The sequence below is a fragment of the Miscanthus floridulus genome, chromosome 3, assembly GCF_019320115.1.
Source record: "Miscanthus floridulus cultivar M001 chromosome 3, ASM1932011v1, whole genome shotgun sequence".
Taxonomy (NCBI): Eukaryota; Viridiplantae; Streptophyta; class Magnoliopsida; order Poales; family Poaceae; genus Miscanthus; species Miscanthus floridulus.
In genome coordinates, this window is record NC_089582.1 from 138,630,990 (window position 1) to 138,652,726 (window position 21,737).

General features: G+C 46.1%; 3 protein-coding genes and 1 pseudogene across 3 annotated transcripts; 2 read left to right on the plus strand and 2 right to left on the minus strand.

Moving 5' to 3' along the window:
• The first annotated feature begins 2,153 nt into the window (after window positions 1-2,153).
• On the plus strand, window positions 2,154-2,925 carry LOC136544539 (protein DETOXIFICATION 35-like; annotated as a pseudogene).
• Window positions 2,926-8,037: 5,112 nt separating this feature from the next.
• On the minus strand, window positions 8,038-9,087 carry LOC136544540 (uncharacterized). The gene is made up of 2 exons (XM_066536672.1): window positions 8,815-9,087; window positions 8,038-8,562 (listed from the first exon to the last, which is right to left on the minus strand). The coding sequence occupies exons 1-2, from the start codon at window positions 9,085-9,087 to the stop codon at window positions 8,038-8,040; spliced, it is 798 nt and encodes a 265-aa protein (XP_066392769.1).
• Window positions 9,088-10,471: 1,384 nt separating this feature from the next.
• LOC136547614 (endochitinase A1-like) lies at window positions 10,472-11,344 on the minus strand. Its single transcript, XM_066539571.1, has one exon. The coding sequence runs from the start codon at window positions 11,342-11,344 to the stop codon at window positions 10,472-10,474; it is 873 nt and encodes a 290-aa protein (XP_066395668.1).
• Window positions 11,345-11,900: 556 nt separating this feature from the next.
• Window positions 11,901-13,117, plus strand: LOC136547161 (nuclear transcription factor Y subunit B-10-like). Its single transcript, XM_066539131.1, has one exon. The coding sequence runs from the start codon at window positions 12,167-12,169 to the stop codon at window positions 12,818-12,820; it is 654 nt and encodes a 217-aa protein (XP_066395228.1). The 5' UTR covers window positions 11,901-12,166; the 3' UTR covers window positions 12,821-13,117.
• The last annotated feature ends 8,620 nt before the right edge of the window (window positions 13,118-21,737 follow it).

The window sequence follows — 21,737 nt, forward strand, 5'->3', positions numbered from 1 at the left end:
AACCTCCTGGAGCTCGGGGGCCTTGCGCAGCGGCACCAGCACCTCGCGGCGGAGCCGATCATGGACGCGGTAAGCATAGTGCTTGTCCGAGATGTTGAAGTACTCCTGGTTGGACTCACGTGGGAAAGTAGAAAAACGAATCGTAGTATTTGATTGATGAGGGTATATGTTAGCTTTTAGATGGACTTGTTTTCTAGGATTGCCGAAAGGCTCATCGTGCGCTGCCGCTTGAGCCCCGCGGCGCCTGATGATGCCGCCACTCTCGACTCCTTGGCGGCTGATGACGCCGTGCGCTCCAAGACGCCGCTGCCCCCTCGCAGTCAACGCTGTCATCTGCGATGATGATGAGCATGTTCTCGACGCGGCAGCCAAGGGTGGTGATCTCGACCTTGAGCGTGCGGCTGAGGTCGTCTCAGCAGATCAGCGCGCGCATGATGAGGCAGCCCCCTCCCTCCCCATGTCTCCTACCCCAGGCCTACACCTGTGCTAGTGCTATCGGATGGAGAGCCAGCAGCTAGCAATGGAGTTCACGAGCACGCGGACACATGCATGCGTTGCAAGTTGCATTCATAGATTACTGGATCCGTGTATGTCGTGACGACGGTGATCGAGCTAAGGACGAGCGTAGAAGCCTTCCTTGTCGCCCTTGCCTAGGCCACAGACAAGCCTATGCACGGTGCGCGCACCCTGGGACTAGGCGACGTCGAGGAGTGCCGCCACGTCTGCTCTTGTGAACTGTCAGCGCCACGCTGGCGATGCCATGTAGGCTCGTGGACCTAAGTGACATATTTAAATAACTTTAGGATGCTAAAAATACATTTTGAGAGTTCATGGACCTAAGTGACACCCTCGTACAAATTCAAGGACCTACCATGCATTTAACTCATAACTTTAGCTATTATACTTAGCTAACTATTAGTAGCAGTGGATCCAAACATGTTCCAAGTATATATTAATATCTTAACATAGAGGCTCCAGAAAAGCGTATAGTTAGTAAAATATTACTGAATCGTTTTAAATTTTATTAAATATTTTGGTTGTTCTAAGTATATATAGTTTTGGCTATATATCTAAATACTCCATCTATCTCTAAAAAAGAGTCATTCCCGCTTCCAAAAAAGTCAACAACTTTAAACATTGACCAATTTTATTTAATAAAGGATTAAGTCCACTTTTGACCCCTCAACTATCATGTTAGTCTAATTTTGACCCTCAACTATAAAACCGTCTGGTTCAGGAACCTCAAGTTTGAAAACCGTTCACTCTTGGCATCTAGACATGGTTGTGGCAGTTTCATGCCAACGTGTACCTAGTTTTGACCCGCAACGCTGGCTTTGACCGCCACGTAGGACGCACGCACGGAGGGATAGCCGCGCTCGAAACCGATTTACGCCGCAGAGCGTCGTCTCTGGCGGACTCTTCGCGCGTAGGCCACACCTCCGCCGGCCACTGCGGCCCCCTCCCTCGAGCATAGGCTCTCCATGTGCACGCCGGCCGTCATCATCTTCATGGGCGCGCGCTCTTACTCAACGACACGCCCAGTAGCCTCGTCGTGCGCGCCCACGCCGCACTCGCCCGGGTACGTGGGCCCGGCGCGGATGTGGACGTGGAGCTCAAGGAGATCTCACGCGTCGGAGCGAGGACGACGCGTTCCGCCGGCTGGCGACAGGGCACGAGTACCGCCCGCATCGGGTGCTTGGCCTGGCCGTGCCCATCTTTTGCCAGCTCACCAGTGTCATCGTCCTCGTCCTCTTCGCGTCATCGAGCTCGCCACGATGAAGCAACCGTCTGCCCTCTGCCGCTGCACCTCTCCCTCACCCTTCGGGAAGAGCATCCAGCGGCGTGGGTGGAAGCGCGGGTCCAGCAGGGCGTGGCCGCGTGGGAAGGCGGTGGTGGCGCGCCTATGGGAGCAGACCGCGCGGAAGCGGAGGTAGTCCAGGAAACCGCCCGTCGTGGGAACCCACGCCGAGATGAGCTGCGTCAACTCGATGTGGAGCGACGCTTAGTCTGGCGCCGCCTCCTTGCGCTCCCCGCCACCGCTGCGCAAAGAAGCGCCTTGCCGTAGTGGCTCGACGGCCATCCCCTACGTTGCCTGTGTTTTCTTTAGAAACCACGTCAAGACCGCGCTCGCCCCGCCTTCGTCGTGTGTGGGGATGTCGAAGGAGACGACGAGATTGGGCCTCTTCGTCGTCTCCACCTTCTCCTTCGGCTTCCTCCTCGAGATGGGCAGCGCGCTGGAGACGCTGTGCGAGCAGGCGTACAATGCGGGGCAGCTGGACCTGCTGGGCGTCTACGCACAGCGGTCTATCGTGGGACACGCTTCGGGGGCTCTGGCATTTCGCCAGGCTCTCCCTCGCCTCCGCCATCATGCTCCACGACGCCTCGACGGTGCTCACCGGACGCCTCGACGACACGGAGATCGCCGTCGGATCCGTGTCCATATATGGTAGGTACTCCAGTCAGTCCACAACCATTTCTTTCCATCAATTCGTTCTATGATCCATCCACCATATGCATGATCGATGCATGATTGATTTCAGCATGAACCTAAACAGTTGGGAGGCGATGTTGTTCATCGGGCTGAACGCGGCGATAAGTGTGCGCGTGTCCAACGAGCTGGGCTCCGGCCGGCCGCGCGCCGCCAAGCACGCGGTGGCGGCGGTGGTGGCGCAGTCGCTGGCCATGGGGCTGGTGGCCATGGCGCTAGTGCTGGCGTACCACAACAGCTTCGTGGTGCTCTTCACGAGCGACCGGGACATGCAGGCAGCCATGGGGAAGGTGGCGCACCTGTTGGCGGCGATCATGGTGCTCAACAGCGTGCAGCCGGTGATCTCCGGGGTGGCCATCGACGGCGGCTGGCAGGCGTTGGTCACCTACATCAACCTCGGCTGCTACTACGCCGGTGCAGTTCGGTTGAGTCGATGACGCGTGGGCCCCACATTGGACAAAACCGCTCCACGTTGGACAAAACAGCCTCACCCGCGTCCAGGTGCTAAAAGTGAACGGTCTTGACAGTTGGGGTACTAGCATTAGACGGTTTTGTAGTTGGAGGTCAAAATTAGACTAACATGATAGTTGAGGGGCTAAAAGTGGACTTAATCATTTAATAAAATATTAATATTTATGGTATATAATTAGTATCATTAGATAGATTGTTGAATATACTTTTATAATAAACTTATTTAGAGATATAAATGTTGCACGCATTTTCTATCGACCTTGTCAAAGTTGAGAAAGTTTGATCAGCACGATTCTCATAGTGACTCTTTTTTTTCGGGACGGAGGGACTATATAGTAATAGAAAAATCAAATGATTTATAATTTAAAACGAAAAGAGTATCTGGAAGCCTGTAACAGAAACAAACAACCACCAAAGTATGTAAGACAAGTAGCCACTAGGTAGTAGCACTCATGGGACATCGCTAGTTCTCAGCGCCGATCATAGGATGGTTCCGGTAGCAATTTTACTGAGAACTTGATGGTGTCAATTCACCTCTCACCATCTCCCAAAGATCTTTGCAGTTGAAACTAGCGCGCCTAGCAGTCGCCGTTGCTGTAGCGTCGTAGACACGTCACACAAGCGGTCAATGGACCCAGGACACGTCAGGCTCACCCCTCCACGTCCTCACTCCTACGTGGCAGCCACCCCGGGGACCACCCCGTGGATCATGTTGTAGTATGGTATTATGAACAGTAGAAAGTAGAGAGGAACAGTAAAAGTGAAGGTGTAAAACTTTATTGATGAACAGTACACAGATATATACATGCCCACGATGGGGCAGTTCCAGTGAACGTGGGAGAGCCCCGCTCCCACGCCTTTCAGTGGTCACGGTAACTGCAATTAGCAGTTGCTAATTGCCCACTAATTGATTATTAGGAATATTATAATATTCTTAACACTCCCCCATAATCAATTATCTTCTGGAGCTCCAATGTTCATCATAATCATTAATATTATTAATCCTTAGAAAACCCTGTGGGAAAAACTTAGGAACACATTGATATATCAGGATAAAACTCCTTAAAAAACCCGATGGGAAAATATAGGAGAAAACACCATGATAATCATATAGCAATGTCTTAATATATCATCTCCTAAAAAACCCCAGTGGGGAAAAACTAGATGATATGACATACATAATGCTGATACTGCCTCGTTAAAAACTTTATATGAGAAAACCTTTCAAGGTAAAACTCATACAAAGAAAAGAGTATAATACGATGTGAAATGGATTAAGTATCGAGAGATACTCCCCCTGATTTCTGCAAGTCTCTAAGTCTAACCATACCAATTCCTTCAATGCATTTATGAAACGTAGAATATGGTAGGGACTTTGTGAATAGATCGACAAGATTATCACATGATTTAGTTTGCAGAATCTCAATTTCCCCATTCTTTTGCAACTCATGGGGATAAAATAATTTGGGGGTGATATGTTTCATCAAGTTACTCTTGATGTAACCTGATTCCATTTGCACAACACAAGCAGCATTATCTTCAAAGATAATTGTTGGTGCATCAAGTGCACCAATTCCACATGATTTCAATATGTGGTCTACCATTCTGCGAAGCCATACACACTCTCGTGAGGCTTCATATAATGCAATAATCTCAGAATGGTTGGTGGATGTAGACACTAAAGTTTGCTTGGATGATTTCCAAGAAATTGTTGTTCCACCATTTAAAAATACAAAACCAGTTTGGGATTTGTCATTATGGGGATCAGATAAATAGCCAGCATCTGTATAACCCAATAAATTTTGATCTTGATTCTTTCTATAGAATAATCCAAGACCTCTTGTGCCATTGAGATATCTAAAAAGAGTTTTAACTCCAACCCAATGACGCTTGGTAGGAGCGGCACTATGTCTTGCTAATAAATTAACTGCAAAAGCAATATCCGGCCGGGTACTATTAGCAAGATACATCAGTGCACCAATGGCACTTAGATAAGGAACCTCGGGTCCCAAAATCTTTTCACCTTCCTCCCTTGGTCTGAAAGGATCTTTCTCAACTTCCAAAGATCTAACAACCATGGGGGTTTTACATGGGTAAGCTTTATCCATATTGAATTTCTTTAACATTTTCTGGATATAGGCAGCTTGATATACAAAAATCCCAGATGAAAAATGCTCAAGTTGTAAACCTAAGCAAAACTTGGTTTGACCCAAGTCTTTCATTTCAATCTCCACCTTCAAATGATGACGTGCTTCATTAATGTCATGTTCGTTACCAATGATATTTATATCATCAACGTATACAGACACAATGCAAAAACCCGTTATGGATTTCTTAATGAAGACACACGGGCAATCATCATTATTTGTGTATCCCTTATGTTTAAGGAATTTACTTAACCGATTGTACCACATTCGGCCCGATTGTTTTAAGCCATATAACGACTTCTGCAACTTAACACAAAACATGTTGCGATTTGCCTCAGGATTTGGTATACTAATTCCGTCAGGAACTTTCATGTATATCTTAGAATCCAATGACCCATATAAATATGCGGTCACCACGTCCATTAACTGCATAGACAGACGATTTTGTACTGCCAAAGATATTAAATATCAGAAAGTTATGCCACTCATGACTGGAGAATAAGTTTCGTTGAAATCAACGCCAGGCCTTTGCGTGAAGCCTTGTGCTACTAGCCTTGCTTTATATCTCATCACTTCATTGTTTTCATTCCGTTTTCGGACGAAAACCCATCTATATCCAACAGGATGGACACCAGGAGGTGTTGGCAATACGGCCGAAAACACTTCCCGTTTTGTGAGCGAGGCTATCTCTATTTCTATTGCATCCTTCCACTTATTCCAGTCCGAGCGCTTCTTGCACTCTACCATGGATTTTGGATCTGGATCATTTTGAAGGATTTCAGCAATTTGTTCAGAGAAAAAGATGTCGACAGTTGTAGCATTTCGATCATAAGACTCTCTAGTCTCTATATAATTAATAGCAATTTCATCAACCCTTAATAGATCATCATGATTTCCCAAAACAATAGATCTAGGGCCTTCCGATGTCCCAGCCTCAGTATTTATGCGCATGACTGGGCTAGGAATCAAATCAAATCTTTCTAGAAGATATTGATTAGTAACAAGGTGATTCACATCAACAGATAGTTGATCTTTGTTTACCACTTTCTTTTGTTTCTTATCTTGCACCTTGGAATTGCCTCTCCCCCTCTTGCTTCCAAGAGGGATAATTTGAGTGGTTTTATTTGGTACCTCCACTTTTTCTGGCACATTCCTTGCAGGATAGAAAGATTTAACAACACCTTTATAGTTGGTAAACGCATCTGACAGATTATTTGCAATGTTTTGCAAATCTATAAGTCTCTGAACTTGATGTTCAGTTTCCATAGTACGTGGATCAGAATAGGAAATGCCTTCCGCATTCCAATTAATTTCCCGGCATTCATTTTTATGGTACAAATCTCCCCCTAATGCCGGAAAATAATCCTCGTTGAAAATACAATCAGCGAACCGAGCCGTAAATAGATCCCCGGTGAGGGGTTCTATATACTTAATGATCGACGGAGATGTAAATTCCACATAGATCCCCAATTTTCTATGTGGCCCCATAGAGGTACGCTGAGGTGGTGAGATGGGTACATAAACAGCACACCCAAACTTACGCAAATGGGAAATACTTGGTGGATTTCCACATACTAATTGCAAGGGGGAATTTTCATGATATGCAGTCGGTCGTAGTTGGATTAATTCAGCAGCGTGCAGAACTGCATGACCCCAACACGAAGTAGGCAACTTGCAATTCATCAACATTGGTCTAGCAATGAGTTTAATTCTCTTTATCAATGATTCAGCCAAACCATTTTGAGTGTGTACAAAAGGTACAGAATGTTGAACCTCAATTCCCGTTGCCATACAATAATCATTAAAGGCATGGGATGAAAATTCAGCAGCATTGTCCATTTGAATTGATTGAATTTGATGTTCAGGATAATGCGCTTTCAACTTTATTAGTTGGGACAATATTTTGGCAAAAGCATGGTTGCATGTCGATAATAATGACACATGAGACCATCTTGTAGATGCATCTATCAGAACCATGAAATACCTAAAAGGTCCACATATTGGCTGAATTGGACCACAAATATCTCCTTGGATTCTCTCAAGGAATTTTAGTGGTTCAGCTCTGATTTTAAGAGTTGATGGCCTTAAAATCAATTTCCCTGATGCACATGCAGTGCATATAAAATCCGAAGATTGTGGGAACTTTGCTTTATGCAAATTATGACCAAATGAATTGCAGATAATTTTTCTCATCATCCCTATTCTAGGGTGACCTAGTCTATCATGCCATGTCTGGAATGAATTAACATTTTGAAAAATTACCTTATATGCAACATTAGATATATGTTTTATGTATGTATAGTACAATCCAGATTCGAGGGAGGGAATTTTCTCACAAACTTGTTTGCTAGATCCAGTAAGTCTAGTGAAGAAAATGAATTCTTCTTTGTTATCTACATGTGTTTCAACATGAAGACCATTCTTACGGATATCTTTATAGCTTAACAAGGTACGAGTTGATTCTGGATACAATAATGCATCCTCTATCGTTAATTGCGTACCCATAGGGAGAATAATAGTGGCTCTACCCGAACCAACTATTAGAGCATCACGTCCAGCGATGGCCATAACATTTCCTTCTCTTTTCCTAAGAGTCTAGAAATATTTCATCTCCCTTAGAATAGTGTTTGTGGTTCCACTATCTACAAGACATAATTCCTCCTCAGGATTGACATCAGAAGACATCTATAGTAAAATAAGAATGCAATTAAAATTTCTTATTGAACATATAGAATCACATACATAAACACAATGTATTACAATACCAACATATGAGTATGACATTACAATACATATTTATTCTCACAATACTCCCATCACTAACAAGTATGTACAACTCAAAGAACATAGAGTTTGCACAACTTAAATTATTACAACACTTGACTTGCTTAACATAATAATTAAACAGATATCAACTACGGATCAAGATCTTTAGTTGAAGTCTCCATACATGTCATTTGAGTTGAACTCCACGATCATGTCTTCCGTTCCTGGAAGCCTCTCATCCTTGTGAGCATTGTTGTTCTTTGGTTCCTCAAGAGCCTTGCTTGAATAACCCACTTCCTTTATAGCCTCAAAAGCAAGATTGAAATGAGCTTCATATCTTGTCTCTTTATCTTTGCCTTGCTTTGCTTCCTTTAAGGACTTTTGGTAAAGTGCAACCAAGTGCTTAGGAGTATGGCAATCCTTTGCAAAATGGTTGAAAGTACCACACCGATGACATTTAGTGTCATTTTTGGACTTAGCCTCGCCATTTTGCTTATTTTTAGCATTTGGCTTTTGCTTTTTGTTGAACTTGCGCTTACCGGGCTTGTTCTTTGGATCATCAGAAGAAGATCCTTTGAACCTTTTATTATTCTTAACTTTTTTCTGTACATTATGAACTTCAAGAAGAGGTGCTGCACCAGTGGGGTGCTTGTGATGATTCTTCATAAGAAGCTCATCATGTTTCTCAGCCTGAGTTAATGTATGAATAAGTTGAGAATACACAGTGTAATTACTAGCCCGATATTGCTGCTGCAAGACTCGGTCAGCGGGAAGCATGGTAGATAGAGTCTTCTCTATCTTATCGGCATCCGTTGGCTCTTTCTCACAGAATTTCAACTTCGAGGAAATTTTATGAACGGCATGATTATAATCAGCAACGGACTTAAAGTCCTGCAAACGCAAGTGGTTCCACTCATGATTAGCCTCAGGCCAGATGAGTACCTTTTGCTGATCATAACGCTCCTTAAGAGCAAGCCACAAAGTATGGGGATTCTCTTCCAGAAGGTACTCTTGTTTGAGATCCTTATGGATATAATACCTTAAAATCATTAAGGCCCCGAACTTCTTTTGCTCATCAAGCACCTCCTCCACAATGGGTTCATTTATATATGCCAAAAGTCCACGGGATGCAAAGTTTATTTTGATATCCGAAGCCCAAGTAGGGTAATTGTGGCCATCTAAGGCAAGTTCATCGAACTCCTTAGCTAAGGCCATAGCCTACAAAGTAGGACCATTTGATTCATTAGACTTACACGTGGTAAATTAAAATTCAAATGGTAAAGCAATGTTGTAATAAATGCAAATTAATTTAAATGACATAACTCATCATGATTAAGACAATCCAAGGTAGACAAATAAACATGTAAACCCCAATTATAACTCTCATCAATTGACTATATATGGTTAGATAATCTCAAATGCCAAAGGACATAGAGTAGATCTTAATAGTAGGCAAATAATTTGCTGCCTAAGCACGGTCTCAAGGCTGAATAATTAATTTTTGAATTAGACGCAGCCAATGCTTAAGACTCTACTACACCATGTATAGTACAAATTAATGATTAAACAATGGTAATCACTACAATAGTGTAAGCCATAAATTTTCTTTAGTCTTAATCTTTTATTTTGAGAACAAAACATTATATAGGTAATCATCTAGTCCAATGGACATGATGTAGACCTTTAGTAATAGGTGAATAAATCACAGCCATGGCATGATCTCTAGGCAAAATAATCCAAAAGGATTAAATGCAGCCTTTGCCTGGACTCTATTACCTAATGCTTTCATCTCAAAATAATAGAGATATGCATAAATTAATTGCCACAAGTCATCAGTAATTATAAACTAATGAGAACAGCGTTAAGATGGAGTATGTGATTTAAAAATTCGCAATAACGAAATAAGTATGAAAGTGCAAAAGAATAACACGAACATACTTGCATTCTATATTAGAATTCGAAATTGCATAGGTACAATGTAAACAAACACATTTGTACATTCACATAAACATCAGATGTCTAATCTCACAAGAACATAGACACCAATACTAATGAACAGCAGTAATTAACAAAGTCTAAACACAAGGATTAAAGACTAAAACTGCTGAAATTTATGAATTCGGAAATAAAACAGATAAATGATAAATGGCTTCTGGCCCACGAGCACTGGCTGGCCCGCGAGGCCACTGTAGCCAGCCCAGCAAGGACCAGCAGCAGCCGGCCCAGCAAGGACCAGCAGTACAGCCGGCGCTGGGGCAGGCCGCAACCTGGGCCTGGGCTGCCGAAGTGCGGAAGCCGTGCCGCCGTCGCGCGCTCAAGAGCCGGTCCGCCGGCGCCGGTAGCCGCTCCGTCGCCGCTCTGGTCCACAGCGTAAGCGCGCGCTGATGCCGCAGTGCCGCGCCATCGTAGCGCCCAGGAACCACGTCGTCGCCATATGGACCGCCGCTGTCTTCCGCGCCCTCCTCTCCCTCCGTCGCGCCCTCTATAGCCGGTGACGAGCGCCGGCGCAGATCGGGGAGGAGCCCGCACGTCGGCCCCAACTCAGTCGATGGCGACCAAGACAGAGGTCAGCGGCTCCCCCTCCCCCTCCGGTAGAAGTTCAAGCGGAAGGAGGGGCGCGCCCCTCCGAGGAGGAGGAAGCGCCACCACCGCCGTTCGCGCGTGGACTGGCGTGCCCGTTCTCCAGCACCGGGACGCGTCCGTTCACGCGAGGACTCGCCTGCGCGCGTGTGGACGGGCCATGCGGCACGGAGATCCAGGTCCGACGCATGGTCGGGCTCACCGCCTGGTCGGCTATGTTCACTGCCGGAGGAGTGGACGGAGATGGTGGAGGCGGAGCCTGCAGGGCCGGATCTACGATCTCGCCGGCCTCCCTAGAGAAGAGTCGGAGCGGTGCAGCGGACCTGCGCGCAGCGAGGGTCGCGCGAGGCCGTGGCGTCGTCGGAGACGGAGTCGCGGCTGCGGCGGTTCCGTTGGCCAACGGTGTCACAGCTGCGGTAGCCGACCCTGTCGCCGGTGGAGGTGAAGCCGCCGGAGCCGAAGACGATGGGCCCGCACCGGTCGAGGAAGAAGGTCCGGCGACTGGTGGCATGGCGGCGAGCGCAACTGGTACCCAGTCGGAGGATCCCGGCGCCATGTTCGGCCATGGTGGGTGGTATGGAGCCGCGCCATGGCCCGAACTGTGGTATGGAGCCGCGCCATGGCCCGAACTCCAGGACGCAGGGACTGTAACCGCTGCTTGGGTCGGCGCCACGGGAGCAGATGATCCGTGACGACCACGGCGTCGGCGACGAGCAGGGCCCTCCCTGGTTCCCCCACGTTCCTCCCCAAGGAGGTTTCGCAGGGCGTTGAGGAGGGAATCACGGATGTTGTCGTCGTCGAAGGGGACTCCAATGCGACGCGCGCGGTAGTACACCATGAAGACGAGGCGCAGAATGAGCGCCGCAGAAGGTACGTAGGGCATTGGTGGCATCGTGTACCTTGATCGATCCAGCGATCTCCTGTCTTCACGAAGTCCTTCAGGCACTGTTCCCGGCCTTCTCGCTCAGCGGTAGAACGATGATAACGTGTTGTAGTATTGTATTATGAACAGTAGAAAGAAGAGAGGAACAGTAAAAGTGAAGGTGTAAAACTTTATTGATGAACAGTGCGCAGATATATACATGCCCAAGATGGGGCAGTTCCAGTGAACGTGGGAGAGCCCCGCTCCCACGTCCCGTCCGTACGACGTCTTTTGGTGGTCACGGTAACTGCAATTAGCCGTTGCTAATTGCCCACTAATTGATTATTATGAATATTAGAATATTCTTAACAGATCACGCACCCGATCGCGCGCCTGGCCCACGCGGAAGGCGGACGGCCCCGGCCCCGGCCCCGCCAGCGTGGCGGAAACGGACGGCATCGGCGAGCGCCGGCTGGCCCCCAGACTTATCGACAAACAAACGGCCGGCGGCGCGACACGTTGCCCCCTCGATGCGTTCTTATCCCCACGATGCATCCGACGAACGCTGCCCCATTCTCCACTCCGCTCTCAAACCCCCTCCCCCGCTCTCCTTCCCAGTTCCAGCTCGCGCTCCGCCTCCGCTGCTCTCCTGCTCTCTCATCTTCCTCCCCTCCTCCCAGTCCCAGGCCAGATTGATTCTGCACGTCCTCCTCTGCGTTTGGTGCGCTCCCGCTGCTGCTGCTCTTGACGTTCTTGCTTCGGAAGCAGTGCGTTTGGATCGTTTCGGTCAGCCTCCTCGGAGTTGTTTGACTTGACCGGACGACACTGTTTGGTGGCTCGGCCTCGGCCGCGATGCCGGACTCCGACAACGAGTCCGGCGGGCCGAGCAACGCGGACTTCTCGTCGCCGCGGGAGCAGGACCGGTTCCTGCCGATCGCGAACGTGAGCCGGATCATGAAGAAGGCGCTCCCGGCCAACGCCAAGATCTCCAAGGACGCCAAGGAGACGGTGCAGGAGTGCGTGTCCGAGTTCATCTCCTTCATCACCGGCGAGGCCTCCGACAAGTGCCAGCGCGAGAAGCGCAAGACCATCAACGGCGACGACATACTCTGGGCCATGACCACGCTCGGCTTCGAGGACTACATCGAGCCGCTCAAGCTCTACCTCCACAAGTTCCGCGAGCTCGAGGGCGAGAAGGCCGCCACGGGCTCCTCCGGCGGCTCGCAGCCGCAGCCGCACAGGGAGACGACGCCGTCGTCAACGCACAATGGCGCGGGCGGGCCCGTCGGCGGCTACGGCATGTACGGCGGCGCCGGCGGAGGCGGGAGCGGCATGATCATGATGATGGGACAGCCCATGTACGGCGGCTCCCCGTCGGCCGCGTCGTCAGGGTACCCGCAGCAACCGCACCACCAGATGGCGATGGGCGGGAAAGGTGTCGCATATGGCCACGGCGGAGGCTCGTCGTCGTCGCCGTCAGGGCTCGGCAGGCAGGACAGGTTGTGACCGACCGTCGCCGTCCATGCTTGCATGGCTCAGGCCCGCCGCCGGCTTCTTGCTTGGTGTCGGCAATTAGCGCCGGCCTTCTGGTTAAGTTAACCTTCATTTTCCTTTTCTTTTTGTGGTAAGTAATGTTGTGCTGAATGGACCCAGTGATATGGTTAAGATAGTTCCTTAACCTCTCGGTAATCCCATGATCTGTACTCCTATATAAGCTGCTGCTAAACTGAGCTATGGCGAACGACGAGTAGCCTTGCCATGACACAAATGCTGCCATTGACAATATGACATGCTTAGCTTACCTAGTATGTTATGACTCTGGTAACTACTGACCGTGACATTTTTTCTATTTTATTACTCTCATTGCTGTCTTAGAACTACTTAATTGGTGTTTTTCTTCCACTGCTGTTGAGATAATTTTAAATTTTAAGATGTCATGTCACGCGATGACAAGTGCCGGCACGAGCTTAACCATTCAAAAAGAAAAAAAAATGATACACCCTCCATTTCAAATTGCACGTGGTTTTGACTTTTCTAGATATATAATTTTTACTACGCATCTAGGTATACGTTATATCTAGATACATAGAAGCTATGCATCTAAAAATACAGAATGATTTACAATTTGGAATGGAGCGAATATACTTGGTTCTAGTCATCCTTGTTAGTTGAGTGCATAACTTAGGCAAGAATAAAAATTTCTTTTCCTAAAAAAAGTCATCCTTGTTAGAGTCGTTCCGAACATAAAAATGTAGGAATAGTAAAAAAATTCCCATATTCTAAAAATGGTCTAATCTTGTATATATTACTGATACTGAAGTTTTAGGAATTAACTTGTTGCGAGCCAGGAAACTTTTCAAGAAGAGTTGCAGGTAACAAACTTAAGACTGATTTAGACCCTGATTTAATCCTCAGAATCACACTAGCATGAACACCAATATCCCAGCTGAAGAACAATGCAAAAATAGATCCGGTGAACAGAATCACAAGACAGGAGCATATATACCAGACTCCGCATCAGCGTATACGCTCTCTTTGCAGTATATATTCTTTATTATCCAGCGCATCAGAAATCTTGACACTTGGACATCAGTGTCGGCACTTAACAGTGGGGCATATATAAAATAAAATAAAAATATCTGGGGACCGCATCTGCATCACATTCACATCCTCAATGTACAAGAAATGACATGCAAATCGTTGATCTATGAGGAATCACCATCTCACTATCAATATGAATAAAAAAAGCTAATGTTTTTGTTATCCTCCCTGTCATGCAATGCCAATGCCATGGCATGCATTTGCGGTTTGGCAAAGGATAAGCAGGGTGGCTTTCACTCACAGGCAGCAGCGAAAGGGGGCAGACAAAATAGAAGGCAGGCAGGATAAGGATGGATAGCTCGCTGGATGAATAATGGAGCATCTGGCTTGTGCAGGGAAATGCAAGACCACCTCAATGTTGCCGAGAAGGGGAGGGCCTGCCTGCACTTCCTGTCTGGCATTGCATTGCATGGAGGCTTGGTATGACGTTTCTAATTAGGTTCCGGTCACTGTCCGTCTTGTATGGACTGTAGTCTACCTCATGGTTTTTAAAGACTTGGGATTTTTCACCCGAATTTTAGATCGACGGATCTGTGCTGGGATTCAGGCTTATGACCTCCTTCCTCAACTGTAGTAAAGGCTCCAACAACGACCTTCTCTTTTAGCAAGCAATTAGGGCTTTTTTTTTTTGAGCAACAGCAATTAGGACTAGTGTCTAGGATTTGTCGGTTTGGGCTCCAATCTCCGATGAGCTCCACTTGGTCTCGAGGTGTATGGACTGTAGTCTACCTCATGGTTTTTAAAGAGGGAAAGGAGGTCAGAGGGAGTAGCTGTACCGTTAGGAGAAAATTGGGCATTCAAATAGCCAATTTTCTCCACCGTTGGAATCAAAGGATGTACTCAGTTCCGCTCCTAAGCTATAGTTTGGCTTTTTCCTAAGTCAATTTTTTTAAAATAAATATTATAACATATATTTCTAGAGAACTTGATAAAATCGAACAAATGTTCTACATATTGGTGTACTTTTTATAAACTTTACCATAGTCAAATGATTTTGATTTGGGATAAGCACAAGTAAACTATATTATTTAGGACCGAGGGAATAGCTGGACTAAAAGGTTCAACTGAGCCTCCAAAACATAGGACTTCTTTTATTGATTGCGAGGGGAGGGGGTATTATCCATTCCAGGTGAAAAATGGATTTGAGAGCATATTATAAGAAAAAAATTAGGTGTTTAAGAGGAGTTCAACATCTAGATTAAGGCCCTATTTAGATGCAAAGTATTTTTAAAGTATTGAAGAAATGCTATGGTCTTAGAAAATACTTTGATTTTCAGAAGCTACTAGGTATTTGGATACAACAAATCTTGTAGTCTCTAAAACTATGGTTTTATCAAAACTGTAGTTTCTAGAGTTTTAGAAACTACACTCACACAGCTTGTTGACCTCTTTTTTCTAAACCACGATATGTGTCCTTTTGATTTATAATGTTGAGCTATGATCCAAATTCAAGTTTGGGCCGAAGCAAAGCGGCCCATTAGCGTTAAGAGGGACTACACCATCTATTAGTTCAGTATTGCTAATAGACAAGGGTGTGGGGTTTTTTCTCCCTATATATACGGACCACCTCCCTCATAGGCATCATAGACTTGTATACGGGAAGGCCCCTAGGTTAGGATATCCCAGGTTGTAAATCTCCGGCGTTTGTAACCTCACCCGATATAGTGAAGATTTGCTGGCTGGTGCCCGTGGTTTTTCCCTTCCACCTTAGGAGGGTTTTCCACGTTAAAATCTCGTGTCTCCTGTGTTTGATCTACTGTTCTTTGTCGTTTATATTGCCTATCGTTTATAACAAGTGGTACCAGAGCTTGGTTTGACCTTAGGGTTTTGCGATGGCATCGATGAAGTTTGATCTACCGCTGCTGGATTACAAGACGAGATTTGCACTGTGGCAAGTCAAGATACGAGCGATTCTGGCACAATCTTCAGATCTTGATGAGGCGCTGGACGGTTTTGGAGGAAAAGGGCAGAAGTCATGGACCGCTGAAGAGAAGCGGAAGGATCGTAAGGCTCTGTCTCTGATTCAACTTCATCTACATAATGATATTTTGCAAGAAGTGCTGCAGGAGAAAACTGCCGCAGAACTTTGGCTCAAGCTGGAATCGATTTGTATGTCCAAGGATCTAACCAGTAAGATGCACGTGAAGATGAAGTTGTTCACGCACAAGCTGCAAGAAGGTGGTTCGGTGATGAACCACTTATCGAACTTTAAGGAGATCGTTGCCGACCTAGTGTCGATGGAGGTAAAATATGATGATGAAGATTTAGCTCTTCTACTGTTATGCTCACTGCCTACTTCATTTGCAAATTTTCGAGATACCATACTATTAAGCCGTGATGAACTAACTCTTGCGGAAGTATATGAGGCCCTCCAGACGAGGGAGAAGATGAAAGGTATGGTTCAGTCTGATGTGTCATCCTCCAAGGGTGAAGTGTTGCAGGTTAGAGGCAGGCCCGAGCAGAAAACCTACAACAACAATAATAATCGAGACAAGAGCAAGAATGGTAAAGGTCGTTCGAAGTCCAGAGGCAGGGATAAGTTCTGTAGGTATTGTAAGAAAGATACTCATGTCATTGAGGATTGTTGGAAGCTGCAGAATAAGGAGAAAAGAAACGGTACGTATAAACCAAAAAATAAATCCGATGGTGATGGTAAGGCCTCTATTGTCTCCGCTGTTGATAATTCTGATTCAGGAGATGTTCTGGTTGTTTTTGCTGGTTGTGTTGCTGGTCGTGATGAATGGATACTTGATTCTGCATGCTCGTTTCATATATGCTCTAACAGAGATTGGTTCAGTTCTTATGAGTCTGTGCAGAGTGGAGATGTTGTGCGTATGGGAGATAACAACCCCCGTGAGATTATGGGCATTGGCTCCGTTCAGATCAAGATGCATGATGGCATGATACGCACACTGAAAGATGTGAGGCACATACCAGGGATGGCCAGAAATCTCATCTCCCTCAGCACACTCGATGCCGAGGGGTACAGACACTCCGGTTTAGGTGGAGTGTGTAAGGTATCAAAAGGCTCTCTCATTTATATGATAGGTGATATGAACTCTGCAAAGTTATATGTTCTTAGAGGAAGTACTTTACATGGTTCCGTCACTGCTGCTGCTGTTTCTAATGATGAACCAAGTAAAACTAATCTCTGGCATATGCGTCTTGGGCATATGAGTGAACTTGGTATGGCAGAATTGATCAAGAGAGACCTGCTGGATGGCTGCACTGTGGGTAAGATGAAGTTCTGTGAGCACTGTGTTTTTGGTAAGCACAAGAGGGTAAAATTCAATGCATCTGTTCATACCACCAAAGGTACACTTGATTATGTACATGCTGATTTGTGGGGGCCGTCTCGTAAGCCCTCTTATGGTGGTGCTCGTTACATTCTTACCATTATTGATGATTACTCTAGAAAAGTGTGGCCTTATTTTCTGAAAAGTAAAGATGATACTTTTGCTGCTTTTAAAGAGTGGAAAGTTATGATAGAAAGGCAAACTGAAAAGAAGGTAAAATTGCTTCGTACTGACAATGGCGGTGAATTCTGTTCGGATGCTTTTAATGATTACTGCAGGGAAGAAGGCATTGTTAGGCACCACACCATTCCGTACACTCCTCAGCAGAATGGTGTGGCTGAGCGCATGAACTGAACGATCATCTCGAGGGCTCATTGCATGTTATCCAATGCTCATATGAACAGGCGTTTTTGGGCTGAGGCTGCTAACACTGCCTGTTACTTGATCAACCGGTCACCTTCTATCCCACTTAATAAGAAAACTCCCATTGAGGTATGGTCTGGTATGCCTGCTGATTATTCACAGTTGAGAGTTTTCGGTTGCACTGCTTATGCTCATGTTGATAATGGAAAGCTAGAACCTAGAGCCATTAAGTGTCTGTTTCTTGGTTATGGTTCTGGAGTTAAAGGATATAAGTTATGGAATCCTGAAACTAAAAAGACTTTCATAAGCAGGAGCGTTGTTTTCAATGAATCTGTTATGTTTAATGACAGCTTGTCCACAGATGTTTCACCAGTTGGTTCTGATGAGGAGCAAGAACATGTTAGCGTGCAGGTGGAGCACGTAGATGATCAAGAAACTGAAATTGTTGATAACAATGTTCATGATATTGTTCAGCACTCACCTCTTGTTTTGCAGCCTCAAAATCAGTCTATTGCAGATCGCAGAACAAAGAGGAGTTGTGGACCTCGTCCACGTTTAATTGAGGAATGTGATATTGTTCATTATGCCTTTAGTTGTGCTGAACAGGTTGAGAACATTTATGAGCCGGCTACGTACACTGAAGCTGTTGTTTCTGGTGACCGCGAGAAGTGGATTTCCGCTATGCAAGAAGAGATGCAGTCACTTGAGAAAAATGGCACATGGGATGTTGTGCGCTTGCCTAAACATAAGAAGGCCGTTCGTTGCAAATGGATCTTCAAGAGAAAGGAAGGTTTGTCTCCTAGTGAGCCTCCAAGATTTAAGACAAGGTTAGTAGCAAAAGGTTTCAGTCAGATTCCTGGTGTTGATTATAATGATGTGTTCTCTCTAGTTGTAAAGCATAGTTCAATTCGTACATTTTTCGGTATTGTTGCTATGCGAGATCTTGAGCTTGAGCAGTTAGATGTAAAGACTGCGTTTCTTCATGGAGAGCTAGAGGAGGAGATATACATGGACCAGCCAAAAGGGTTCATAGTACCTGATAAGGAGGATCATGTTTGCAAATTAAAGAGGTCCTTATATGGTTTAAAACTAGTCTCCTCGTCAATGGTATAAAAGGTTTGATTCTTTTATGATGTCACATAGGTTTTAAGAGGTCTGAATTTGATAGCTGTGTGTACATTAAATTTGTTGAGGGATTACCTATATACTTGCTGTTATATGTTGATGATATGTTAATTGCTAGCCAAGAGCAAGAAAGAAATCACTACGTTGAAGAAACTGTTGAGTAGTGAGTTTGAGATGAAGGATCTTGGTGCTGCTAAGAAGATTCTAGGTATGGAAATTACAAGAGACAGAAATTCTGGTTTGTTATTTCTTAGTCAGCAAAATTATATTAAGAAAGTTCTTCATCGTTTCAACATGCATGATGCAAAGTCTGTTAGTACTCCTATTGCTCCTCATTTCAAATTATCAGCTTTACAATGTGCTAGTACGGATGAGGATTTTGAGTACATGTCAAGAGTTCCATATTCTAGTGTTGTTGGTTCTTTGATGTATGCCATGGTTTGCTCTCAGTCCTGATTTATCATATGCTATGAGTTTAGGTTAGTAGATACATGGCTAATCCTGGTAAAGAACATTGGAAGGCTGTTCAGTGGATTTTTAGGTACCTTCGTGGTACAACAAATGCCTATTTGAAGTTTGGCAGGACTAATAAGGGACTCACTGGCTACGTGGATTCAGATTTTGCTGCTGATTTGGATAAGAGGAGATCTCTCATAGGTTATGTGTTCACTATTGGTGGTTGTGCTGTGAGTTGGAGGGCAACATTGCAGCCCATTGTTGCCCTGTCTACCACTGAAGCAGAATACATGGCTATTGCTGAAGCATGTAAAGAATCAGTTTGGTTGAAAGGTTTGTTTGCTGAGCTTTGTGGAGATAAATCTTGCATTAATTTATTTTGTGACAGTCAAAGTGCTATATGTCTCACTAAAGATCAGATGTTCCATGAGAGAACGAAGCACATTGATGTCAAATACCATTATGTTCGCGATGTGGTCGCGTAAGGTAAGCTGAAGGTATGCAAGATAAGCACACATGATAATCCTGCTGATATGTTGACAAAGCCAGTTCCTAGTTGCTAAGTTTGAGCTTTGCTCAAGCTTAGTTGGTATAACTGTTTAGTTCAAGAGGCTATTTGGCACCGGAAGTATTTCTTTGTTGTTTCAGGGTGAAGGTTCGTTTTATGCTACAAGAAAGAATTTGTCTCAAGGTGGAGTTTGTTGAGCTATGATCCAAATTCAAGTTTGGGCCGAAGCAAAGCGGCCCATTAGCGTTAAGAGGGACTACACCATCTATTAGTTCCGTATTGCTAATAGACGAGGGTGTGGGATATTTTTTCTCCCTATATATACGGACCACCTCCCTCATAGGCATCATAGACTTGTATATGGGAAGGCCCCTAGGTTAGGGTATCCCAGATTGTAAATCTCCGGCGTTTGTAACCTCACCCGAATATAGTGAAGATTTGCTGGCTGGTGCCCGTGGTTTTTCCCTTCCACCTTAGGAGGGTTTTCCACGTTAAAATCTCGTGTCTCCTGTGTTTGATCTACTGTTCTTCGTCGTTTATATTGCCTATCAGTTTATAACATATAAAACTACAGTTTTGTGATTTACAGTTTTCTAAAACTGCATCATCCAAACAGGGTGTTGTAAGAATCAATTGAAATATTCTTTTCCCACGTCTAAATTTTTTGTTACACCAACTCTTCCTAGAAATTTCATCAAAATAATCGATGCAACCATGGTGGCATGATATGAGACTACGAGTCGAGTGTAAATCCAACATCAACTGAAACTGAGGTATGGGAGAGAAGATTTTCAACCGAATCTTAGTTTTATCGAAAATATTTCCTGCAGGGCGTCTGTCCGTGACTTTGCATCCGGACGCAGCTCCCCAGGAGCGGCCCCCAAACAAAAAACAAATCCCTATTTCCTTGTGTTTATCCGCTCATCCCTCTCGATCCCATAACCCACTCCTTCGTGCTTATCCGCGCGGCCCCAATGCAGCGTGGCTGCTCATCCGTTCGTCCCCTTCTCCAGGGTGCGCTCGTCGGGCTGCTGCACCGCTCACCTGCGTGGTAGCCACGCCTGTGTCGCTCGGCGTGGCTGCTCATCCATCCGCCCCCCTTCCTCAGCACGCGCTCGTCGGGCTACCGCGCCGTGCCCTTCCCCCCATCGCCGGATGCGTCGTGCGCCCTCGCTCCATGCGCCGCTCACCTACGTGGCAGTCACCTGTGTCGCTCGCTCCCTCAGTCGTTCGTCTGTCGCCCATCGCCGTTGGGCGTGTCGCTGACCCCACCATGGCCGCTGGCGCAGACGTGCCTGTGGCGCCTCAGGTCTTCCCCGGCCGAGCCAAGGGCACCCATGAGCGTGGCCGGTGCTGGTGGTGCTCGCACGCTGCGACTCGCCGCCGGCTCCCACCCCGACGACCGGAATCGATTGGCCCGCCTTCCCTCCCCTATGTATGTTTTCAAGTGTTTCAGATGTTTTAGATGTATGTTGCAATTATTTCATCTTGATATTGTAAAAGTAGATTGGAGGATATTGCATATGTTGAAAGTGTTTCAGAGGCATGTTGTAAGCGTTTGTTCAAAATGTTTCATATGTTTCCACTTTCCAGACGTCTGTTGCAATCTTTTTCTATCTGGATATTGCATATGTTTCACACATATGTTCCAAATGTTTCAGTCCTATGTTGCAGCAAGTGGTTTCATGTTGCAAGTAGCAAATCTGGATGTTTCGTGTGTTTCACACACATTGTTGCAAGTGTGTGTTCCAAATATTTCAACTACTTTCAGACATATGTTGCAATCAAATGTTTTTCATGTTGCAAGTGTTTTATGATGTACGGCCGGGGTGATCAGACTAGGCGTGCGGCGCGTTGGGGGGGGGGGGGGGGGTCGGCGGATGGGGCCGCTGGGGGCCGGCGAACGTTGGTGCTGCGGTCGGGGCACGCTAGGGCGGGCTCGTCCTCAGCTGCTCATCTCAGGCTCCTGAGTGCTGCCCGCACGGAGAGAGAGGAGAGGGTTAGGGGCGGCCGACGGACGTAGAGACGGGACGAAGTGCGCACGTGGGGCGGGACGAAGGCGGACGGGGGCGGG

Bases quoted from the DNA above. Each gene is read 5' to 3' on its own strand.
- LOC136544540 (XM_066536672.1), bottom strand. From the start codon at position 9,087: ATGGCCTTAGCTAAGGAGTTCGATGAACTTGCCTTAGATGGCCACAAT. The intron at 8,563-8,814 runs GTACTCATCTGG...ACATTAACTCAG, and splicing joins AGCGTTATGATCAGCAAAAG to GCTGAGAAACATGATGAGCT.
- LOC136547614 (XM_066539571.1), bottom strand. From the start codon at position 11,344: ATGCCACCAATGCCCTACGTACCTTCTGCGGCGCTCATTCTGCGCCTC.
- LOC136547161 (XM_066539131.1), top strand. From the start codon at position 12,167: ATGCCGGACTCCGACAACGAGTCCGGCGGGCCGAGCAACGCGGACTTC.